Genomic DNA, 22,025 nt, shown 5'->3' on the forward strand with positions numbered 1-22,025 from the left:
TATCAGTCAAGACTTTTCACATGTAAAAATGCTGTTTTAATGTAATATGCATATTGTATGCTACAAGTGCTATTATATGGCTGCATGCAAAGTTATATTATTTATGATTATTTTAAAAATAACAGGTGGATTCATCAAATCTACCAAGATTACTTTCTTCCTTCATCCCTCCAAGATTCTTTCTATGCTCAACAGTCATGTGGTTGAAAAGTTAATAAACCACAGTAAATCTTATAGTTAACACAGTATAATTCACAAATGTGTATAACAAGATGCTCAGCAACCTTGCTATTCAGTGGGTCCTCCTCCACTACCCACGCTGTCCATGTGGGAGCTGGGCCGGACCTTCATGACTGTGTGTCTGAGGGAGTACCACAGTCCTTTCCAGGTGCTCCAAACAATACCATTGTCATATTTGGCCTTGTACTCTCCACCTCTGTAAAATCTCCCATTAAGATTGGCAGCATGACACCTGTAAATAAAAAATAGGTATCTTAAAATAACACATATTTTTGGAAAATGGGGAAGAAGTCCCCTTGAAATAAACCATTTAATCATAAAACCAACAATTACCATTTTTGAATCCATTCAGCTGATCATTGGGTTAAGTGGGAGCACTTTTAGCTTAGCAAAATTTATTAATCTAATTTTGGAAGGACAAACTGTTCTAATTAATCAAATAATAGCATTCATATAATTGCAAAACTCAATTATCGAAATATATATTGAATTGGAATAGAAGTATTGGCATAGTATTGAATCAGCAGAATAGATCGGTATATCAATGCCAGCCGTCTGTGGTATGGCAGTAAAATTCCTTGAATATTACGTCAGAAGTTCCTAGCCATAAAGGCCTTGAAAATAGCAACATTTTAGTACATGATTTTACTACAGAAGAGTCTAACTTTAAATAGGAAAAGGACTTAAACTCTTTGGTCATTTATGAGCGAGCTGCTAATGCTCTATTCCAGTTCAATGATCTATGCTAAGCTAAAAGTGCTTCCATCAGAGCCAGAAATTGGCTAAGTGGATACAAAAGGGTAAAACTAAACTGTTTAACTCTATGAAAATTGTCCAATTTGTCTATTGTCAAAAAACATGGAGTATTCTTTTAAGACCTAAAACTCAGAAATCCCTTGGCATCACCTGTTATACCACCAGCCCCCCTTGTTCTCTGCAGCACAGCTTCCCTGCAGGTACCGATCATGATCTTGGTCCCTGGTGCTGAATTGCATGCCATTATGGGAGGCTGACCACTGCTCCACCATATTGGCTCCTCCGGACAAGGCATCTCCTGCTTGACCACTGTACATCCCATAGTACAGCCTGTATTTATCCTATAGTGAGCAGAGAGGAATGTAATTGAGACTTCATCCATATGAACTTCTTTTATGCATAAATAATGGTAAGAACCTAAAAGAACATTACTTTTTCATCTGACACTTTGAAGTTGTCATACATGGCATATGATTTCCCTCCTTTCCAGTCTGTCAGATCAATTTTCATCACACTGTCACCTAAAGGGTGTTAATAGAATATTGTTAAACAGAAAATAAGTGTAATAAACTTGCAAATAAATATACAAGTCTTACCATCACTGAGAAGGACATGAATATGATCGTTCCCAAGCCAGAATTCATCTTTACTTGACTGAAAATTTCCAAATCCATTTTTATAATCTTCCCACTTTCTGTGAAAAGAAATGCAGATTTAATAATGCTGATATTTTTGTCGGTCTAAGGACAAGACAATGTACTTGCCTGTCAAAATCAACTTTCCCATTGATTCTTTTTTGAATCACAGTCCAGGCCCCCCCATCATCCATGTCACAGTATACAAGGAATGGTTCGAGTGATGGTTTGGGTTTGATCCTGTAGAATCCACTGACTGGTTTGAGTCTGTCATATAACTCTGAACAGTCTAATGGACATACATTCCATAAATAACCATATGACTTTTTTTAAAATTATTATTATTGATCTTCAACCCTTCATATTATCACAAAAAAAGCAGTTATGTAATTTTTGTTTAATTTGTATCAAATTTTTGTTGAAATGCAAGAACCTCAATAAAGCCACAACAATTACAAACATTATGAAGGACAGAAAATAATGTACATTTAAAAACAAAGCTCTTTAAAATGTAAAAAAAAAAAAAGAGTTTATACCCATTTTTCATAAAGTAATGAATGGTTTAATTAGAAATATACATGTGCATAGGTTTCTTATGTGGCACATTACCTTTATCATGAACTAATAAAGATCCTCCAGTGCTTGGTAAGGTTGGTGAAGGTTCAGTGTTGTTTTCAGACGGCTTATTTTCCTGTAATTCCAGATTGGGAACCAGCCTGAATTTACGATGAGTACGCAGATGCATAACTTTCCATTCCCCTATCAACAATTTATTATTCAGCATGCGAATCTCTTCCTTCAGCTTTGACATTTCAGAACTTTGGCATTCTTCCCCTGCCTTGATAGAAAACACAACATTAAAAAAAAAACTTTATAGCTTTTATTTATTTATTTAATGTCTAGTTATTGTAGAAAAACATTTTAGACAAGAAATAAACTTACTGAAGCTTGAAGTAATGTGAGAGCATGACAAATCAAGATAAACACCAGCTGTGGCATGACCTGGTAATAGTCTTCACATGAGAATGTAGATGTGTTAATTTGTCCAACACACATCACACCTATAAACACTAGCTTTCCACTTAATTTGCATTAACATTAAACAGCTTAATATATTACATTGTAATTTTAAATAATAAATACAACAAAAACTTAAGTATTATAGCCATATAAGCAATAAAAATCTATAGACATTTATTAAATACAGAGTTATACATACAGAACGTGATGTTCCTTCCTCTTCCAGATTAAGCATCAATGAAATGCCCTCCAGACTTTCATTTCTAATATTTATAGGTGCTGTTGGTTCCACATGGTCCACATTAGTCAGTCCTGGGCCATTCCGCACATACCAGAAGCAACTATGTGAAATTGTTGTTGTCTTTTTGTTTTCTGTTACACAAATCGTAAGCATTATGATTAGAATTATAATAGTTAGCAATGTAGTGAACAAGCCAGACAATAAAAGCTGTTTATTGTGCCTTAGTTTTTTTACAGTTAAAGAGACAGTTCACCCAAATATGAAAATCCTGCCATCATTTACTAACCTTTCACTTGTTTAAATCCTATTTCAGCTTCTTTGTTAGGTGAACACAAAATCATATTTTGACAAATGCTGGTAGCTGGCATCCATTGAGTTCCATAGATTTTTTTTTTACTTTGTCGAGTGCCCACAACCAGAATTCTTCAGAAAATCTTATTATGAAAAGAAAGATCTCATAAAGGTTTCAAGCCACACAAATAATGAGACAGTTTTCATTCTTTTAGGGGAACTATCACTTTAACATCTCTATGTGTTCTGTATTAGAAAATAGGCACAAGGTTGGGAAAGCCGTAAAGTTTCTCTAATATTACAGACGTATTTTAGCACTTTTATATTTTATTTAAAGGAATACTTCGTCATTTTACTGTTATTTCACCAAAAAAATAGACAATTGACTTTCATTGTTGGGTTATCTGCTCCACAAAATATTGGTAAAAAATAGATTTGAAACTATAAACGAGCGTGCGCGCGCACACTAATTCAAACCAGATTAGAGTATTAGAAGACCGCAATACATTTAAAAGCACCACATTTTCAGTCCCCGTCCATATTCATTTTGTATGAGGAAGTTAAAAACCGCTACGTCTGCAGCAGGAGTGAAGAAAGGGGCGGTGTGAATGTGGATGTGTTTGTGGATGGAAGAAAACTATTGCTAACCTTCGAACCTCCTTCCTTTGTTATCGCAGAAAATCACGGGACAGTCACCGCTTGTAAAGACAACCATGATGGAGACAATACGCCGAAAGACTGTTTGAGGAATATGTGACTGTTTAGAGAGCAAAAAATAAAGCTGCGAGTCAAGCAAAGGGAAAGGAAACAGTTTTCCCGGATGCGCTTCAGTCTGGCTGGTTTGTATCGGTTTCCAAGTGTCCTGCGGGATATGTTGTATCTGGACAAACAAATGATTACTGGTTACATTTCTTTATGCAGATATTTAATATAGTAGATTACACTTGATTCAGAAAGTGCAGACGACGTTCGGGATTAATGGAATCCATGGAATAATATATCCTTTAATCCACATTTGAAACTTTAAATTCGGACCCTTTGAGAATTTATTGATCTGAAGTAAGTACTTTTGTAAGTTCGTCAATGCTGATTCGTTTGTTTTAATCTTTCTACTGATATTCATATATCCCAACTGTTTATGTAATGAAATTTAGGTTACCTTTTGTTTTTGACTTATCATCATAGGTAATCAGAATTGACACGTCTCATTATTTTTCTTAGCTTTAAATTACAAAAGTGATTTTTAAAAGTATATTGAATGCAAAGGTTGGACCAATATGTGTGTAGTAGCCTCCATGTAAAAATAAAATGACATGCTTATTATGACCTGTAAGTTTTAGTTAAAAAGCAGTAAGTGATCATTTATATTATTATGGTGTGTATTGTATTTGCAATAGTTAAAAGCAGTGTGCAAATTATACATTGACAATTAGGGGGGTCAACTTTTTCGGTAATAGTTTGATAATAAATTCTTTGGTGAATACAATTTAGAAATGTATTTAAATTAGGCTACATCTAATTTATTAACAAAATGTATACATTTTCAGTTTTTTGAGGAGATTTATTAGTATTTATTAACATTAGATCAGAGAAGCTGAGTTTGTGTCTTGTAATTCTGATGTCTTGTGATTTTGACCAAACATCTTGTTTTGATGTCCTTCAGGGGGATCAAGCGTTAATTAAGGGGGTCAATCTCCCCAAACCTCCCTTTAATTTGTACCCTGGTTAAAAAGATTCTTAACAGAGTGGTTTTAGGGCTAGTGACAAAGTTTAAATATTTAAAATGAGAATGTCTTAGTGTTTTTGGAGAAAATGCTTACCTTTTTGGGTTTTAAACTGTTATAACGAATGACATTTTAGTGTGGGTCTTCTGTAAATCATTGTAAAATGTATGATGATCACTATTATTTTCTACAAAAAAAGATATTAGAAGGCAAATTGTGCAAATGTGTTGTTCTGAGGCTTGAAAACCAACAATATATATTGCACTGAAGTCCAGTATTGACTCACTGATTGATTTCTTTCTTTTTCAATATAGCAATACTTGAAATATTCCCATAAAGATGACGTCTGTGCATTTTAACCCTGGGTTAGATTCCAAAGAAGTTAATGGGTGAGTGAATAACATTCATTAAAAGTTACTAACAGTTCACCAGCATCATGACCTTTACTCCAACAACTAAATGAGCAATTCAGCACCGTTTCTAGCTCCCTGATTTACAGGATATTGTTAACAAATCACTCCAACTCCTTATGCTTTGTAAAACTACTCACTGAAGTTTTGAAACCACAAAGTTCAAATATAGTGCAAGCACTGTCCTTATGTTTTAATGATGGTTTTAATATGCACATTGGATCAGTAATTCGGTGAAAGAAGAGGCAGAGGTGCAGATTGATGATGGAAAGGAAGAAACCAAAGACCCAGACACAATGTACCAGTAAGTAAGCTAATAAATTGCTGACACAATGACGCGTTGGCATTGTTATTATTCTTGCATGTCATTCTGATTTGTTTTGCAGTCAGGTCCGGAAAAAGATAACTCCTTTTGTGATGTCCTTTGGTTTTCGGTGAGTGGCATACTGGAATTTGATGTTACAAATAAAATGTCACAAAGTGTTTAGGTACTGTATTATCCCCCAAATAAATGTATTATAAGCAGAGTTTGATCAAACAGGCTACTTTCATTATGTTTGCAGTGTTTTTGGCCTGGTACTGATCATCTTGGACATCATTATGGTCATTGTGGACTTGTCTCTTTCTGAGAAGAGTCGTGATGTTGGAGGTGCACTGGAGACTGTTTCTCTGGTCATCTCTTTCTTTTTCCTCATCGATGTATTGCTCCGTGTTTATGTGGAGGGGTTAGTAGCTTTTTAATTTAATTAGGCAACCTTGATTTCAGCACATGATGTTATTTGGAAATCTTTTATCTTGCATGACTTCATTTGAACATCATTTACAAAGCTCGTAAGACTAACAGTAACCAGTAGCATCACATGATAAGTTGCTCATGATGGGAAATGATCTGCAGGAAACACATTTTCCTGGGCATTTTCCTGACTCAAAAATGAACTGGTCAAACATGCTCCGCTGTAATATGAAGTAAAATTAAAATGATAATAGCAATATATGAGTGTTGTCTAAACTGTATGCATAATTTAATATTTTCAGGACCTGTATGGGACCATTTGATATAAACTTTATAATTTAAGTGCTACTGAGCTTAGCCACTTTTTAGTAGGGACAAAAAATACTATGTAAGTCAATAGCTGTTTTTTTTTCAACTTCTTCAGAGCGTCTTGTTTTGTGTTTAACATAAGAAAAATAATTCAAACAGGTTTGTAAAAAATGGAGAATGAGTAACCAATGATAGAATTTAACATTTTGGATATCTATCCCTTTAAAACAGCAGATTTGATAAATTAGGCTGCTGTACTTGACATACTTCGAATTCTGTTGCAATATCAGGGTGTCCGCAGAGTCTTAAAGTATAAATGTTGATAAATCAATTTAGAGAGAGAGAGAGAGTCTTAAATTTCATTTTACATGGTATTAAATTGTGTCGTTTTTGATTATACAGTGTATAGTTGTGTGCTATTTCCAATTTTTAATTCAGTTTTCAAGCTACTAAGTTTCAATTTCAAAGAAAAGAGGTCAGGATTGTAGAGAAAAAAATCTGTCATAGTTGGATAAAAAATTTACAGAAAAAATCTGAAGTGCAGGGCAAAATAGAAATTAATAAATGGTAAAATACATTTTGTGCATTAGTCTGTGCAGTGAATGTCAAATGAAATCAATCATGTTAAATGCATATGATAAATTTAAGCATTTTTATTCAAGTAATTTTAAATAGATTATAAAATATCTGTTATGATTGCAGAATGAAGTTAGTTTAATAGAACCATGATATTACCTTTTTGTTAGACGAGTTAAATGAGAACAAACTAAACTAAATAACATTTCAATAGTTTGTTTACACACATTTGAAGGTGTTCACCTAAAAATTACAACTGTCATAATTTACAAACCTGTTTGAGCTTTTTTAAGTTGAACACAAATGAAGACTGATGAACAATTGACTTCCATCTTCTTTTTTTTTTGTTCCTAATATTGATGGAAGTGGCAGCTTTTTTCCCAATATCTTGTTTTTAAAAGAAGAATAAACTATTAAATTTATTTGTGTGCAAAATTATATTGTTGTGTACATAATAAAGAGTTTATGGCCTATTAAAGCTACATTAAGGACAAATAGTGCAAAACAAGTATAAAGAGTAGTTACTTTGCCTCTAATGTTGTCTTTACATTTCAATTTAAGCTCAAACAAAAGTGTAACAGTCTCTGATAAACTGTTGATCTTTTTTTTTCAGATTCAAAGTGTATTTCAGCTCAAAACTGAATATAGTAGATGCTTGTATTGTGGTCATTACTCTGGTGGTCACCATGATCTACGCATTCTCCGATTTCTCAGGAGCCAGTCTGATTCCCAGGTACAGCCGATTTGACCAATACATTAATGTTTGATATTTCCCAACAGTGTTAATGTAACGTTTTGTTATGATGTGTTTTCAGGGTGGTGACATTCCTGAGGTCTCTGAGGATCCTAATTCTGGTACGCATCTTCAGACTGGCCTCGCAGAAGAGAGAGCTTGAAAAAGTCACCAGGAGAATGGTGAGTCACTTAAAAATATAAATACATTATAGTATTATTAAAAATATGTAATTGTTGTGTCTTTTTATCAGATTATAATTCAGTTGCATTATTTTTGTAATTCATTTTATAATAATAATAATAATAATAATAATAATAATAATTATTATTATTATTATTATTATTATTATTATTATTATTATTATAACATTTATTTTCAAGTCTCTTTTGCACAGAGGCTGCTTTTAATTGATTGAAAAATTTAGATACTGTAAAATATATTATTACAATTTTAAAAGCAGAATTTACTCCAGTCTTATTATAATATAATTTTGCATTCAGAAATTATTTTAATGTTCTGATTTAGTTACCTAAAAACTTATTTTTATTATTATTTTAATAATAATCATAATTATAACAACAACAATAATATTTATGAAAATAGTTGCACTGTTTCTTATTTTATGGATACTAAGATAAACACACGCATGAACTAACCAGCATGTTAAAAAAACTATATTTTATGTATATTAATAGAGAAAAAATAATAAATAAAAAAAATATATATAAAAAAATGTGTAATATTATTTATTAATTTACTATTTTATTGTTGAGTTTGATGTTTTTTACTTTCTAAAACAATTTACATATAAAAATCAATATAATTGTTTTCACTTGCAGTCTATATATCTATAACACCCTTTTGTATGCTTATATGCTCTTTTAATATATTTTTTATTTTAATTTTAACCAATTATTTTTATGTAGTTTTTTTTCACAGTTTTTTCGTGGGTAATTAAAAAAAAAAAAAAAGAACTATCAAATGTCTCACTTTGATCTAAATCAATTTATACTGTATGAAATGTGTGTGTTTTTTTTTTAATTATTGTATAATAATTCTTTACAGGTTTCAGAGAACAAAAGACGGTACCAAAAAGATGGATTTGATCTGGACCTCACATACGTTACAGGTTTGGTTAAATTAGAAAAGCCCTTTTAAATAATTTTAATACATTATAAACAGAACATTAAAATAAAATAGTTTGAATAAATGTTAAAAGGACAGATACTTTAATAGGCAAAGTCTTATTTAGTGGGTTCTCTCCCTCCAGAAAGAGTCATCGCCATGTCTTTTCCATCTTCTGGGAAGCAGGCGCTTTATAGGAACCCAATCAGAGTAAGTAAAACACAAATGTTGAAGGTTAACATTTAAATTAGATGTGAATCAGTTTAGAGGGATTCAGAAAACAATACAGCAGTTCTGTCATTCACATGTAAATCACATTTCATTTTTCAGGAGGTCGTTAGATTCTTGGACACCAAACATATGGATCATTACAAGGTTTTTAATCTCTGCAGTGAGTAGAGTCTCTCTTCATTATTTTAACAACTTCGACAACTTGTTAAATCTAACCTCTTTTCTAAAAGGCTTGATAATTGTGTAATGTTCAGTATAAAGGGATGTAGCTGATTTGTTCAAATAAATGAAAATTAGAGACTGAATATTCTATAAACATAATAATTTAAATCATTTAATAATAAGTACATTTAATTAAAAAATACTTCAATTGAATATGTACAGGGTTTGACGAAAAGGGGTTTTAAAACATAAAATAATTGAAGAGCTTTGTTTTCCCCAATACAGTTTAATGTGCACTGCTTATTTGTTTCCTTTTTTAATTATGTTTATGGCTGAATTATTTATAATTAATTGTTATACTATGGTTATCATTTAAAATATCTTTTTTCGAACCCCTAGTATTTACCCATTTGTCATTATGAAGAATGGAATCATTTAAATTCGAATCAAATGAATAAGAAATTATTCCTGTTTTATTTAATTGAATAAGTTAACAATCTGGCCAGGCAGTGGCGCAGTAGGTAATGCTGTCGCCTCACACAAAGAAGGTTGCTGGGTCGCTAAATCGAGCCTCGGCTCAGTTGGCGTTTCTGTGTGGAGTTTGCATGTTCTCCCTGCGTTCACGTGGGTTTCCTCCGGGTATTCCGGCTTCTCCCACAGTCCAAAGACATGCGGTACATGTGAATTGGGTAGGCTAAATTGTCCGTAGTGTGTGTGTGTGTGTGTGTGTGTGTCTGAATGTGTGTGGATGTTTCCCAGAGATAGGTTGCGGCTGGATGGGCATCCGCTGCGTAAAAACTTGCTGGATAAGTTGGCGGTTCATTCCGCTGTGGCAACCCCGGATTAATAAAGGGACTAGCTGACAAGAAAATGAATGAATGAAGTAAACAAACTGTTTAATTTTTATTTAAATATATCTCTTATGCTGAATGATGATAAAACATTATTTGACTTTTGTGTATTTCCTCCGTCAAAAATTCAAATGTAATATTTTCAGTGCTTATAAAAATCATATATATATATATATATATATATATATATATATATATATATATATATATATATATATATATATATATATATATATATATATATATATTTATTTTATTTTTTTGCTTTGTTCATGTATAGGTACCCAATCTGGCCATTAACATCCATACAATCACCAACTTAATACATCTCAATGAAGTGTTCAATTCTTTTATTTAAAAATGTTTTAAACTATTTACCATAACGGTTTAATTACTTTCCTTACAGTAACATTTGTTTAAAAGATCTTTATGTATTTACTGCTGAGGATACTGACATGACCTATATTATTATTATTATTATTAATAAATTATAATGATTTTGTTGATAAGGCCAATTAATAATTTTCCAACTGGGATATTCGATAACGATCCTTAGCATTTAGCCCTCTATAGGTCTAAAATTTCATTCACTATGGTCTTAAAAATGTCTTATGTCTTAAGTTTCACTTGGTCAAGCCTGAAGCCAGTATATATATATATTATAGACATCATCTAAAAGCTGATTTAATAAGCTTTCCATTGATTATGATAGCACAATATTTGGCCGAGATGCAACTATTTTAAAGTCTGGAATCTGAGGGTTCAAATAAATAACAATATTAAGTCAATTTCCCTTTAAATTGTCCAGATTGAGCTCTTAGCTGTGCATATTTCTAATCAAAAATTTAGTTTTAATATATTTACGGTAAGAAAATTACAAAATGTCTTCATTGAACATGATCTTTATTTAACGTTCTAATGATTTCTGGCATAAAGAAATGCATATAAATATATAATTTTGACAATTATATATTATATGTGCAACTTAATACGAACAATATGTGACCCTGTACCACAAAACCAGTCTTGTTTTTCCTCACCCACCATTTAATTTGATCTCAAACCAAGTTTATAATAAACTGGTCAGACTGACTTTTCTTGTTTCAGGTGAGAAAGGTTATGATCCAAAGTTCTTTCACTACAGAGTAGAGCGTGTCATGATAGATGACCATAATGTGCCTTCACTGGAGTGAGTATCACCACAGCTCAACATGTGCTTCATCTCTGATTCCTGCTTGAAGATGTAGATGAGCTCAGCTGATCTGTGTTTGTGTGTTTTAATCCGGTCAGTGATATGCTGCGCTACACCGCCTGTGTCAGAGACTGGATGGCAGCAGACTCCAGGAATGTTATTGCCATCCACTGCAAAGGAGGAAAGGGTAAATAAGTAAAAAAATTTAAGTAAAAGTTGTGCACCCCAGACATTTCACAGTGTTGACTGGCATATTTGTCAACCTTCCTGTTTTTCCTAGCAATTTATCATCCCGTTTAAATAACTTCCTGTACTTTTTATCTTACCCAACCAAAATAAAATGTCCCACTGGGTGTAATTGAAATGTTTCCTATATATTGCTGCTATTGTAATGCCGACCAAATCAAGCAGAATATATAGTGGCATTCACTCTATTAAATATCAATCCAAAATCAACTTAATTTGTAGTAAACGGGTCTTTTTAATACACAATCTAGACACAAACACAATATGTGAAGTATGTGAAGTGAGTAATGGTTGATTTTTGTTCTGTAGTTTGGCCCGACACTATAGTTTGCATGGGGCTTGTTTAAATACAGTATTTTATTTTGTTTTATAAACAAATTTCTAGAGGATCACATGCTTATGATTGACCACCGCTGGTCTCACATCATCAATCACTTATTAACCAATCAGGTGTACCCCAAATTTACATGAATAGTCTGCCTTCCTTACCATAGTCTGTTAACCTTCAACAAGTTTTCACACGCCAACATCTTTTGTGAAATTGCTCAAAAATACAGAAATCTGAAGCAAATCATGCTCATTCACGAGAGTACACTGTGAATCATCAAAGTCCCTATCAGAGAGAATCATAGACTCTTATGAAGTATTCGGTAAGCTAAATATCTGGCTATTTAAAGTCATGCTGTGTGAAGTGTTCCGACTGAAAAACACATCGATCGTTGGCACCGATAGCCTAGTGGTTAAGTGTGCCCACAAATACCACTGAAGTGTTCACGATGACCTATATTCTTTTTCCGGCTTGAGTTCCTTTACCAATCTTTTTTGTCTTTCTGCCTTCCACACTTTCATTTCTAAATGTCCTGTCCAATAAAAGGTGAATAAAATTAATTATAAATGTTAAAAAAAAAACATCTACCTACAGCCAATGCGTGAGCAAGATACAGGGCAGCGTGACATCTATGATGCTTTTTTGCATCTGACACAATGATTTTTAATGAATAAAGTTCATTTCTCTGCTAAATTTATTACACACATATTTGTATTATTTATTGTTTATTATATAATTGTTTATTTATTATTATTATTGTACATGTTTTAATATTTATTGTCACATTGTGTTATTAAAAAATATAAATTTACAGCCTCAGCCTTATTTTATGTTAATGAAATGAAGCATTTACAAATATCATAAACATATTTTAGTTTTAATCGCTCCATGACAAATCCTCAAAACTAAAAAGAAATATAAAGCGCTAAAAATATAAAGCAAACATAAAACAATGCTCAGCATATACGAGTACACCCCTCACAAATCTCTCTCTTAAATTCATATTTTTAAAGGGAAGCTGTACAGTATTATATTTGTGAATATACATTAGGAAGTACTAAAGTCAAATCTGGAGCTTGCGTAATAAAATGACTTATGATAACGGTCCAAAAACTAGCACACCCAAATGTATATGATATAGAAAAATATTAAATACAAATTTAAAAAGTGGAAAAATCAAGAGAAGCAAAAAATAAAAAAAAGTTAAATATTTTTTAAAATATTTTATTGTATTTAATTATATTATCCTTCAATTTCTAAATATGTTTGGTGACTAAAATCTTTTTTAATATATAAAATAATATATCTGTTTAGCTGGAAGGGCATCCGCTACGTAAAAACGTGCTAAATAAGTTAGCGGTTCATTCCGCTGTGGAGTCCAGATTAATAAAGAGACTAAGCCGATAAGAAAATGAATGAATATCTGTTTAATAAATCTGTTTTGCTTAATTCACCAAAATGCATTGCCTATATTCACTGGGAAATGCAGAAAATATTCATTTGTACTAAACTATGCTGAGCACTGTATACTGTATATGTAAATATCAATTCTAATTCAACTTATTTGTAGTAGCGGGTCTCTTTAATTCAGCATGAAACTAAATGTTCTTGAAGTTGCTTTGGACCATAACTGTAGAACATTTCTGAAAGTAAAAAGTTAAGACGCATTCTAGAAAAACACAAATAAATCAGTGTATGTGAAGTGTGTAATGGTTGATCTTTGTTCTGTAGGTCGGACCGGCACTATGGTTTGCACATGGCTCATTGACAGCGATCAGTTTGAGAGTGCACAGGTACAGGCTGATCATATTATCCATATTTCAGATTCCTTCTCTTCCTCAACTGGTCAGATTTTCTTAAAGCCTTACATATCTCTTCATCTCTCACAGGAGAGCCTGGATTACTTTGGAGAGAGACGGACTGATAAAAGCATGAGCTCCAAGTTTCAAGGTGTTGAAACTCCGTCTCAGGTTTGTTAGCTTGAGTTCAGTCGGTGAACGTGTGTAGAATTATGAGAGGGGTCTGGATGCAGACCTGATGCAGTTGCAAATCTGAGCTGCATGTAATGCTTTATAATGAGCACATCTAACCCATAACCCTACCCCTAACAGTGACGTCACTAGCTTTATTGAGTGCATTGTGTCTGACATTGCTAGCCAAAGACTTGCATTTTTAGCTTGCATAATCAAGGCTGCATCCATATACTATTGAGAATGATAGATGTTCTCTTTATTGATGCATGATCTGTTGGGTTGTGCATTTGCAGAGCAGGTATGTTGGCTATTATGAGATCATGAAGAATCAGTACAACCGTCAGCTTCCTCCTCGGAAGAGCCTGAAAATCAAGAGCATCCGAATCCACTCCATCGCAGGTCAGACTCTGTTTCTATTAGTGTAACAATCATGACAGACATATGTAATTATATCAAATGTATATGTATTATTTTAATGTATTCAGATAGTGACTGCTTTAATGAAAAAATTGTAACAATTTAATGTAAAAATAACTGATTAAATAAGGATAATCAGGGTGCCTGCAGTCTTAAAAAGTATTCAAAGTTGATCAATCAATTTAGAGATCTTTAAGGCCACTAAAAAGTCTTGAATGCTATTTTACAACATCTTAAATTGTTTTATACAACAGTTCTGTCTGGTTCTTGAATCTGATTGGCTGATAGCCGTGATATATTTAGGTAATATCAGCACCCGTACAGCCTCTTTACCCATTGTGTATTACTCCACCCACATACAGCTAGCAAAAAGCAGACACTGCTTTTTTAGTTTATTCATAACAATTTGCTTTTGTACAATGTTCTTATTAATAGCAGTATTATTTATTATGTGCATATTTATATATTTTTTATTAAAAACAAGCTTAGATTTGCTCACCTTTCAGGTTTTAGACCATATGGGGCACAGCGTGTGTATTTGGATATAATTCAGGTTTTTAAACACACTTCGTTATTATTGTTCATTTATTCGTTTGCTGGAAATTAGAACTGAATTTAGAAATAGTTTTGAAACAAATCTTTGAGCTTAACAAACAAAATTAATTATGTATAGGCTAATGAATGTCTGTGCGCACAAGATGTTTCCCTATCCATGAAAGTGAAAGCGAAAGTAAATAATGAGAAGGCTCATCTCTCATTATCATGCTGTAGATGCTCCGTTTAACTATTTTCTTACTAGTGAAGCATTCAGTTTTTCCACTTACAAAGTCCGCCATGTAAATAGCAAATGCGCTATGGCGCAGCACAACTGGCTCTTAAAGGGAATGGGAGATAAGACTCTGATTGATTTATTCTCAAAACAGAATAAGTGAATAAGCTCAATCCTGTAAGACCATGCGCCATGGCGCAAAGTGGATTTTTCCATCCTTAAAATAGCAAAAGTGGATTCTGACATGCCCTTATTGTGTTTGTGCCCTGCACTTTGCGCATGGATCATCAAAATAAGTGAAAATAAGAGCCCAAAATATTACAACAAATGGTAATAATCAGGGGCGCCTACAGGATTTTATTCCAAGGTATTATAATGATATAAAATGTGCATTTTTAAGGATGTATTAAAAGTAACCATTTAAATGATGGCTGTTTTTTTTTTTTAGTATTTAAACATTAAATAACGTAAAATAGTAAAATAAAAATGAATATGAAACACAAAGCAGTATATAAAGCATATAAAGCACTATTATGTTTAGCAAAATGCTTCTCTTTTTATCTTAGAATTTTTATAATTTTATTTTTGTTATTTTTAATAATTTATTGTCTTCATAATTAAAGCTATAGACAAATTGCTGCTTGACATTTTAGGAAATATTTTGCGTAGCCGCCTAGTATGTATTAAAGATCACTGAGAATATAAAAACAAAAACATGTTACATGTCCCCATAAATTATTCATTATTCATTCCTTTGACTTGTTTATCGGTGCATATATAGGCTGTCATTTAAATCATACAACAGTACCCTGGACAGCTACAGTGCTACTCTAGCTTAAAAGCAAAAGTCCAAAAAATTAAAGAAAGATTTGACTTTCTCTGGTGAAGGCCGACTACAACACGCCATAACCGTCCTTCGGGTGATATAGCCTTCATTAAATTACAAAACAAGCTGTTTGGGCTGTGAATTAAGTTTGGGCTTTGAAAAGTGCAGTTATTTCTCATCAGATTATTTCAGATCAGAGCGAGTTTCTGTGCTACCAAAATACAGCGTTGCATGCAATAAACTCGCATTCAGTCAGGCGAAGTAAAGGTCTCATTGCCTAGGATGTCAATCAAATTAAGCAAGCTCTAGTCACAAAAAAAATAATAGGCTATTTTATTATTCTAAGATTTTAGATGACGGGTTAATAATTCTATTATAGATGGTTAATTATATTCAAGTCAATGACATGATAACTATAACAAAATAAAATATGTTTGTAAGAATGTGGTGGGCCAGTGAAAAGCAGCTGTAGTGTATACTGTTTAATAATCAATTGAAATGATGTCATAAATAAAGTTTCCGCACCCTCATGGTAGGTACGCACAGTGCATACAGCCGCACGGCTGCAGGCGCCACTGGTAATAATAAATGTTTATAAATAAAATTTTATAATTTCGAATATCACAATTACAATATATATGTCCATGCTAAATATCCGATCAAAGATTTGTTTCATGACTGCAAGATGAAAGTACTCAGCCAAATTTAAATTGTGTCTTGTTTTCAAGAAAGTGATACGTTTTTATAAATTGTTAAAATATTGGTGTCTGTGATGCAGCAAGTCCAGAGACTGTTGTGTTCTCCATGATTTTATATTAAATTCACTATGGTGTGTAATATGACGAAAGTAGTCATAAATGAATAGTGGCTTGAACCCGGAAACACTTTTCCATACTTCACCACCTAACAAGAGGATAAGCGCCACCTGCTGGATTAGCTGTTATATTCACCATATGAATAATGTTTTAGTTTTAGATTAGTTGCTTGCAATCAGTATTTTGTAAATATACTTTAGGTTAAAATGTTGTCAATGTTACCAGTTGAAACCTAAAGTGAGGTCTTAATGTATGGAAAGAGTCTTAAAAAAGGTCTTAAATGGTACTGAATGTCATCTCCCTGATTCCTTTATATATCCTGATAATAGAACAAAAATATTTATTATAAAAAACAACATGTTTACGTTATTTATATTTATTTAAAATAATTTAAAAGTTGTCTATCTAAAATATTAACATCTATATATTTTATTTAACTTGTGTGTCATTTCTGTATTAAATATTTAGTAATATAATGTTTAATCAAGTAAATTTAAACTATTATATTATTTGAATAATATACAAAGCCAAGTATAAAATTTGAAATAAAATGTTTTCATATTGATTAAACAGCATAAAGTGTGTGTGTGTGTGTGTGTGTGTGTGTGTGTGTGTGTGTGTGTGTGTGTGTGTGTGTGTGTGTGTGTGTGTGTGTGTGTGTGTGTGTGTGTGTGTGTGTGTGTGTGTGTGTGTGTGTGTGTGTGTGTGTGTGTGTATATATATATATATACATACATACAGTTGAGGAGTATAAAACTGTGAATCTTTTCAGAGCAGAAAAATATTTCCTTTTATAACTTTCTTTAGGAAAAATTTGTATTTCTTTTAGTTTGGCTGGAATTAAAACATTTTAAATATATATTATTTACAACATACAATAATATTAGCCCATAAAAATAGACTTATTTTTGATACTACAGAACAAACCACTCTTTTTCAGAGAGATGCCTTGTTAAGCCTTAAATTGCACTTTAATCTGAATACTAGTCTATTACAAAATAATTCGCGTAAAATATGATGCACTGTCATCATGGCAAAGCAAAATAAATTATTTATTAGAGTGATTCTGCTCTGTTTTATATAAAATGCGCTTGTTTTAAAGTCTTTTCTCCATTTAAACAGCACTTATATTTGAAAGAACAAGTGTTTCTCAGGCTAATAATTGTGTCTTCAACTGTATTTGAATACAGTATATGTGAACAGTTGAAGTTGGAATTATTAGCACCTTTTTGAATTTTTTTTTCTTTTTTTTATATTTCTCAAATGATGTTTAACAGAGCAAGGAAATTTTTACAGTATGTCTGATAATATTTCTCCTTCTGGAGAAAGTAGTATTTGTTTTATTTCTGCTAGAATAAAAGCTGTTTTTAATTTTTTATGAAACATTTTAAGGACAAAATTATTAAGCCCTTTAAACTCTATATTTTTGATAATCAATAGAACAAACCATCGTTATTCAATGACTTGCCTAATTACCCTAACCTGCCTAGTAAACTTAATTAACCTATTTAAACCTTTAAATGTACCTTTAGGCTGTATAGAAGTGTCTTGAAAAATATCTAGTCAAATATTATTTACTGTCATCAGGGCAAAGATAAAATTATTCAGTTGTTAGAAATGAGTTAATAAAACGAAAATCTTTCCTCCACTAAATAGAAATTCAAGAAAAAAACAAACTGAGGGCTAATAATTCTGACTTCTACTGATCTTCATATATTATGTTCATGCTGATTAATATTTCATGTCCAGATGTTTTATTTTTTTTTTCTATTTATTAAAACAAGTAAAATAATACAAATGGTGGAGAGTCGGTGTAATTATGATCTGTTTATTCAGGTGTGGGGAAGGGCAACGGCAGTGACCTGAAACTGAAGATCATAGTGAAGCACGAGCTTGTTTTCCAGTGTGTTTGTGCCAAACAGCACAACTGTACAGTGAGTGTCTGTTCTCTACTCTCTAATCAGCTGTAATTAAGTGTCTTTCGTTTCATTCTGATCATCTGTTTTTCTGTCTCTCAGGTGTTTCCTGACACTGGTAGCAATGCGGTGGTCATCAGTTTACAGGACGGGCCTATAGTGACTGGAGATGTGAAGGTCATGTTTGAGTCCAGTGCTGTAAGTGTTTAACATAAGATTTCCGATGTTTTACATCGTGCTCGTTCTGCTGGTTTTTCCATTGATGTGATGCCTTTTTTTGTTATCACATGATCTGAACAAAATCACATGACTTTTTTCATGCGCATGCTGGAATATTTTTTTGCTGACGCAAACATATTTGTTCAGTTGTTTTTAACTCTTGTGTGCGGTAGGGGATGTTTTCATCCACTCTGGGGTGATTTTAAGTCTTAAAATAAGCTGAAACGCAAAGTTGTGGCCAAATTGACACATTTTGCGAGAATGCATTCAACAAACATTCTGGGCAAATTGACTACCCTTTTGTCATATTGGCGGCTGTTTTTGCCTCATTGACTTCCATTATACCCATGTTTTTTCATTGCAAAGCCATGACACCACCATGTAATCATGCAGTCCTGATTGTTTCTGGTTTTTCCAGTGTGAAAGAGGTCAAATTTTAAAGGTTTATTGTTGATCCATCAGCTGGAGTGCAAAAAGAGCTTAGTTTCAGCCTCCTATATGAAGTAAAGTGTGTGTGTCTGTGTGTGAGAGAGACCTTATCTTGATTCATCTGAGAAAATCAAAATAAGCAGCTCAGCTCTCAGAACACAGTAAACACTGTAATTGTATTCATGCACACACTGTGATCTGCTGCTTTTCTCCACAGAACTTCATCGAAATTGTAATTATAATTGGATTGATCAAATACTATTATCAATATTTTGGTACTGATATTAATCATATTTTAGCCTCACACGGGGCACCATTTAATGTAGTGATAATTGGATTTTTCAAATATTAACATCAATATTTTGATATGGATATTAATATTTATATTTTAGCCTCATGTGGGGACACCGATTAATGTAGTGAACACAGTTGAAGTCAGAATTAATAGCCCCCCTGAATTATTAGACCCCGTTTATTTTTTTCCTTAATTTATGTTTAACTGAGTGAAGATTTTTTTGCAACAAATTTCTTACCATACTAGTTTTGCATAACTCATTTCTAATAACTGATTTATTTTATCTTGCCAAAATGGATATTTTTCAAAACACTTCTATACAGCTAAAAGTGACATTTAAAAGCTTAACTAGGTTAATTAGGTTAACTAGGCAGGTTAGGGTTATTAGACAAGTTATTGTATAACAGTGGTTTGTTCTGTAGACTATCGAGAAAAAATATTAGCTTAAAGGGGCTAATAATTTTGACCTTAAAATGGTTCAAAAAGAATTAAAACAGCTTTAATTCTAGCCAAAATGAAACAAATAAAACTTTCTCCAGAAGAAAAAATATTATCAGACAAACTGTGAAAATTTCCTTACTTTAAGCATCACTTCAGAAATATAAAAAAAAAGAAAAAAAAAAATTCAAAGGGGGTTAATAGTTCTGACTTCGTGTGTGTGTATGTATGTATGTATGTATGTGTGTGTGTGTGTGTGTGTGTGTGTGTGTGTGCGTGTGTGTGTGTGTGTGTGTGTGTGCGTATGTGCGTGCGTGTGTGCGTGCGTGTTTGTGTGTGTGTGTGTGTGTGCGTGCGTGTTTGTGTGTATGTATGTATGTATGTATGTATGTATGTATGTATGTATGTATAGGGGACGGTCCACAAAAATCACGGTTGGATACGACAGTGGTGTCACGGTTCGGTACGTTTTTGATACAGCAAAAAAAAAAAGAAATAAGCCAGAGGATTTCTCTTATTTTAATTTTTTTAATGTATTAAAACTAACATCATAAAACAAGATCATACCTTTTTTTCTTTTACTTTAAACTGTAATAGAGCTATACCTCTAGAGTTTCTGCTTAGCAGAAAATACAACAAATTCTTCTTCTTCACTCAAAACCAAAAAGCTGCTTATAAAAAAAAATATATATTATATTGTAGAAGGTAAACAAATAAAAAATAAAAGAACAATTTAGTTTTAACTATTTTTAGGTATTTTTTATTTTCAGAAAGATGGGTGTCCACCTTTTCTTCAGACAACACAGATCTGCTTGATTTGACTGTCACCTGCCATTTTAGTGGATCTGAAAGCAGGAATTATCTGACTGAAATGGGCTTATGAAGGAATGATGTAACGGAACTGAAATAGCAAAAAATGTCTGCAGATTCTGTCTGGCCCTACTAATCCCTCTGTCATTTGTGATGCAGAACTTTAATATGCATATTAAATCAGGATGATGGTGATGCAGTTATTGATGTTGATTTAACTTCTGTTTCTCTGTGTTCAGGGTTTGCCGAAGGGTTATGAGGACTGTCCCTTCTATTTCTGGTTCAACACCTCATTTGTGGAGAACTACAGGTGTGTTTTTGACATTAGTTTGTAATGTTTTTTTCTCTCTCTCTCCATGACTCATTTACTCACTCACAATGTTTTGTGTGACAGACTTTTTCTGTCGAGGGAAGAACTGGACAATCCTCACAAACCCAAGACCTGGGACATTTACAAGGAAGACTTTGGAGTGACGCTGTCTTTCACTGAGCCTTGAGTTACCTATTTAAGGTCTAACCTACTTAAAGGGATAGTTCACACAACAATTTCCTCATTGTCTTATTAGTGGTAATAAACTTTCTATCTTTTGTTGAGCACAATATGAGATAGTCTGAAGAATGTTTAAAAAAAAACATATAGGAACAAAAAATGCCAATGGCTTTTTTCCAAAAACATTGTCAAACAGAAGGAAGAAATCTAGTTTAACAAGTGGAGGAAGAATAAATGATGGCAGATGGCTAAAATAAATTAAAAAAGTATATATGTTTTTGTGAAGTATCCCTTTAAGCTATAAACTGAAGCCAAAGTAAACACTCCATGTAAACCCACAGCTATACGATCTGAGCGAGACGTTTTGTACTTTTGTTTTCATCCAGTTGTATTTTGATGGTTGTCTTTTTGTGTTTGAAAAGAAAAAGGAATACTTAATAGAGTTTGTACTGTGGTTCTTTTTGTTTTGCATTTTTTCATATGATGGCAATTAATGTTCATTAGTAAGTTCAAACATTTGAGAGCAAGATTTGACCCTAAACAACTAAAACTAAACAAAAACTTTTGATATTGTTAAGCTGGGAGTTTGTCATTTTGTGCTGCTAAAGTGCAGGTTTCGCTCAATATGTTCTCTTTCTCTAATGATTTAAACAGAGAAATACATTTTTATCAGAGCTGCATTATTACAACTCTTACTAAGGACTGTATTTAGTTGATAAATAGTACATTAAGATGGAATTTTCACTGCCAAAATTCCAAACTGAACCAAATCTAACTGAACTTCAACTCTGAAAACTGGACTGAAACAGTTTCAATCTACTA

General features: G+C 32.5%; 2 protein-coding genes across 4 annotated transcripts; one reads left to right on the top strand and one right to left on the bottom strand.

Moving 5' to 3' along the window:
• Positions 1-13: 13 nt before the first annotated feature.
• fgl1b (fibrinogen like 1B) lies at positions 14-3,036 on the bottom strand. Its single transcript, NM_001386710.2, is given in 8 exon segments — positions 14-472; positions 1,147-1,337; positions 1,429-1,517; positions 1,593-1,690; positions 1,761-1,920; positions 2,241-2,469; positions 2,574-2,644; positions 2,851-3,036. Coding segments are annotated over 7 exon segments (1,008 nt in total). The 5' UTR covers positions 2,631-2,644; positions 2,851-3,036; the 3' UTR covers positions 14-288.
• An 814-nt stretch (positions 3,037-3,850) lies between these two features.
• On the top strand, positions 3,851-21,641 carry tpte (transmembrane phosphatase with tensin homology). Of its 3 annotated transcripts, NM_001025458.1 has the most exon segments (20): positions 3,851-4,022; positions 4,105-4,242; positions 5,222-5,296; positions 5,544-5,621; positions 5,704-5,751; positions 5,881-6,042; positions 7,549-7,668; positions 7,751-7,850; positions 8,737-8,800; positions 8,942-9,006; positions 9,127-9,187; positions 11,148-11,229; positions 11,331-11,419; positions 13,538-13,599; positions 13,696-13,776; positions 14,073-14,178; positions 18,443-18,540; positions 18,625-18,720; positions 20,953-21,023; positions 21,108-21,452. In NM_001025458.1, coding segments are annotated over 18 exon segments (1,536 nt in total). In that variant the 5' UTR covers positions 3,851-4,022; positions 4,105-4,242; positions 5,222-5,246; the 3' UTR covers positions 21,211-21,452.
• The last annotated feature ends 384 nt before the right edge of the window (positions 21,642-22,025 follow it).

This window comes from Danio rerio, chromosome 10 (genome assembly GCF_052040795.2).
Source record: "Danio rerio strain M-AB ecotype USA chromosome 10, GRCz13ab, whole genome shotgun sequence".
Taxonomy (NCBI): Eukaryota; Metazoa; Chordata; class Actinopteri; order Cypriniformes; family Danionidae; genus Danio; species Danio rerio.

What these genes read in the sequence shown, in the direction of transcription:
- tpte (XM_087268868.1), top strand. Translation starts at nt 5,247, where the DNA reads ATGACGTCTGTGCATTTTAACCCTGGGTTAGATTCCAAAGAAGTTAAT. An exon ending in GTGATGTCCTTTGGTTTTCG is followed by an intron (nt 5,752 to 5,880) that starts GTGAGTGGCATA and finishes TTATGTTTGCAG; the next exon opens with TGTTTTTGGCCTGGTACTGA. An exon ending in GGAGCCAGTCTGATTCCCAG is followed by an intron (nt 7,669 to 7,750) that starts GTACAGCCGATT and finishes ATGTGTTTTCAG; the next exon opens with GGTGGTGACATTCCTGAGGT.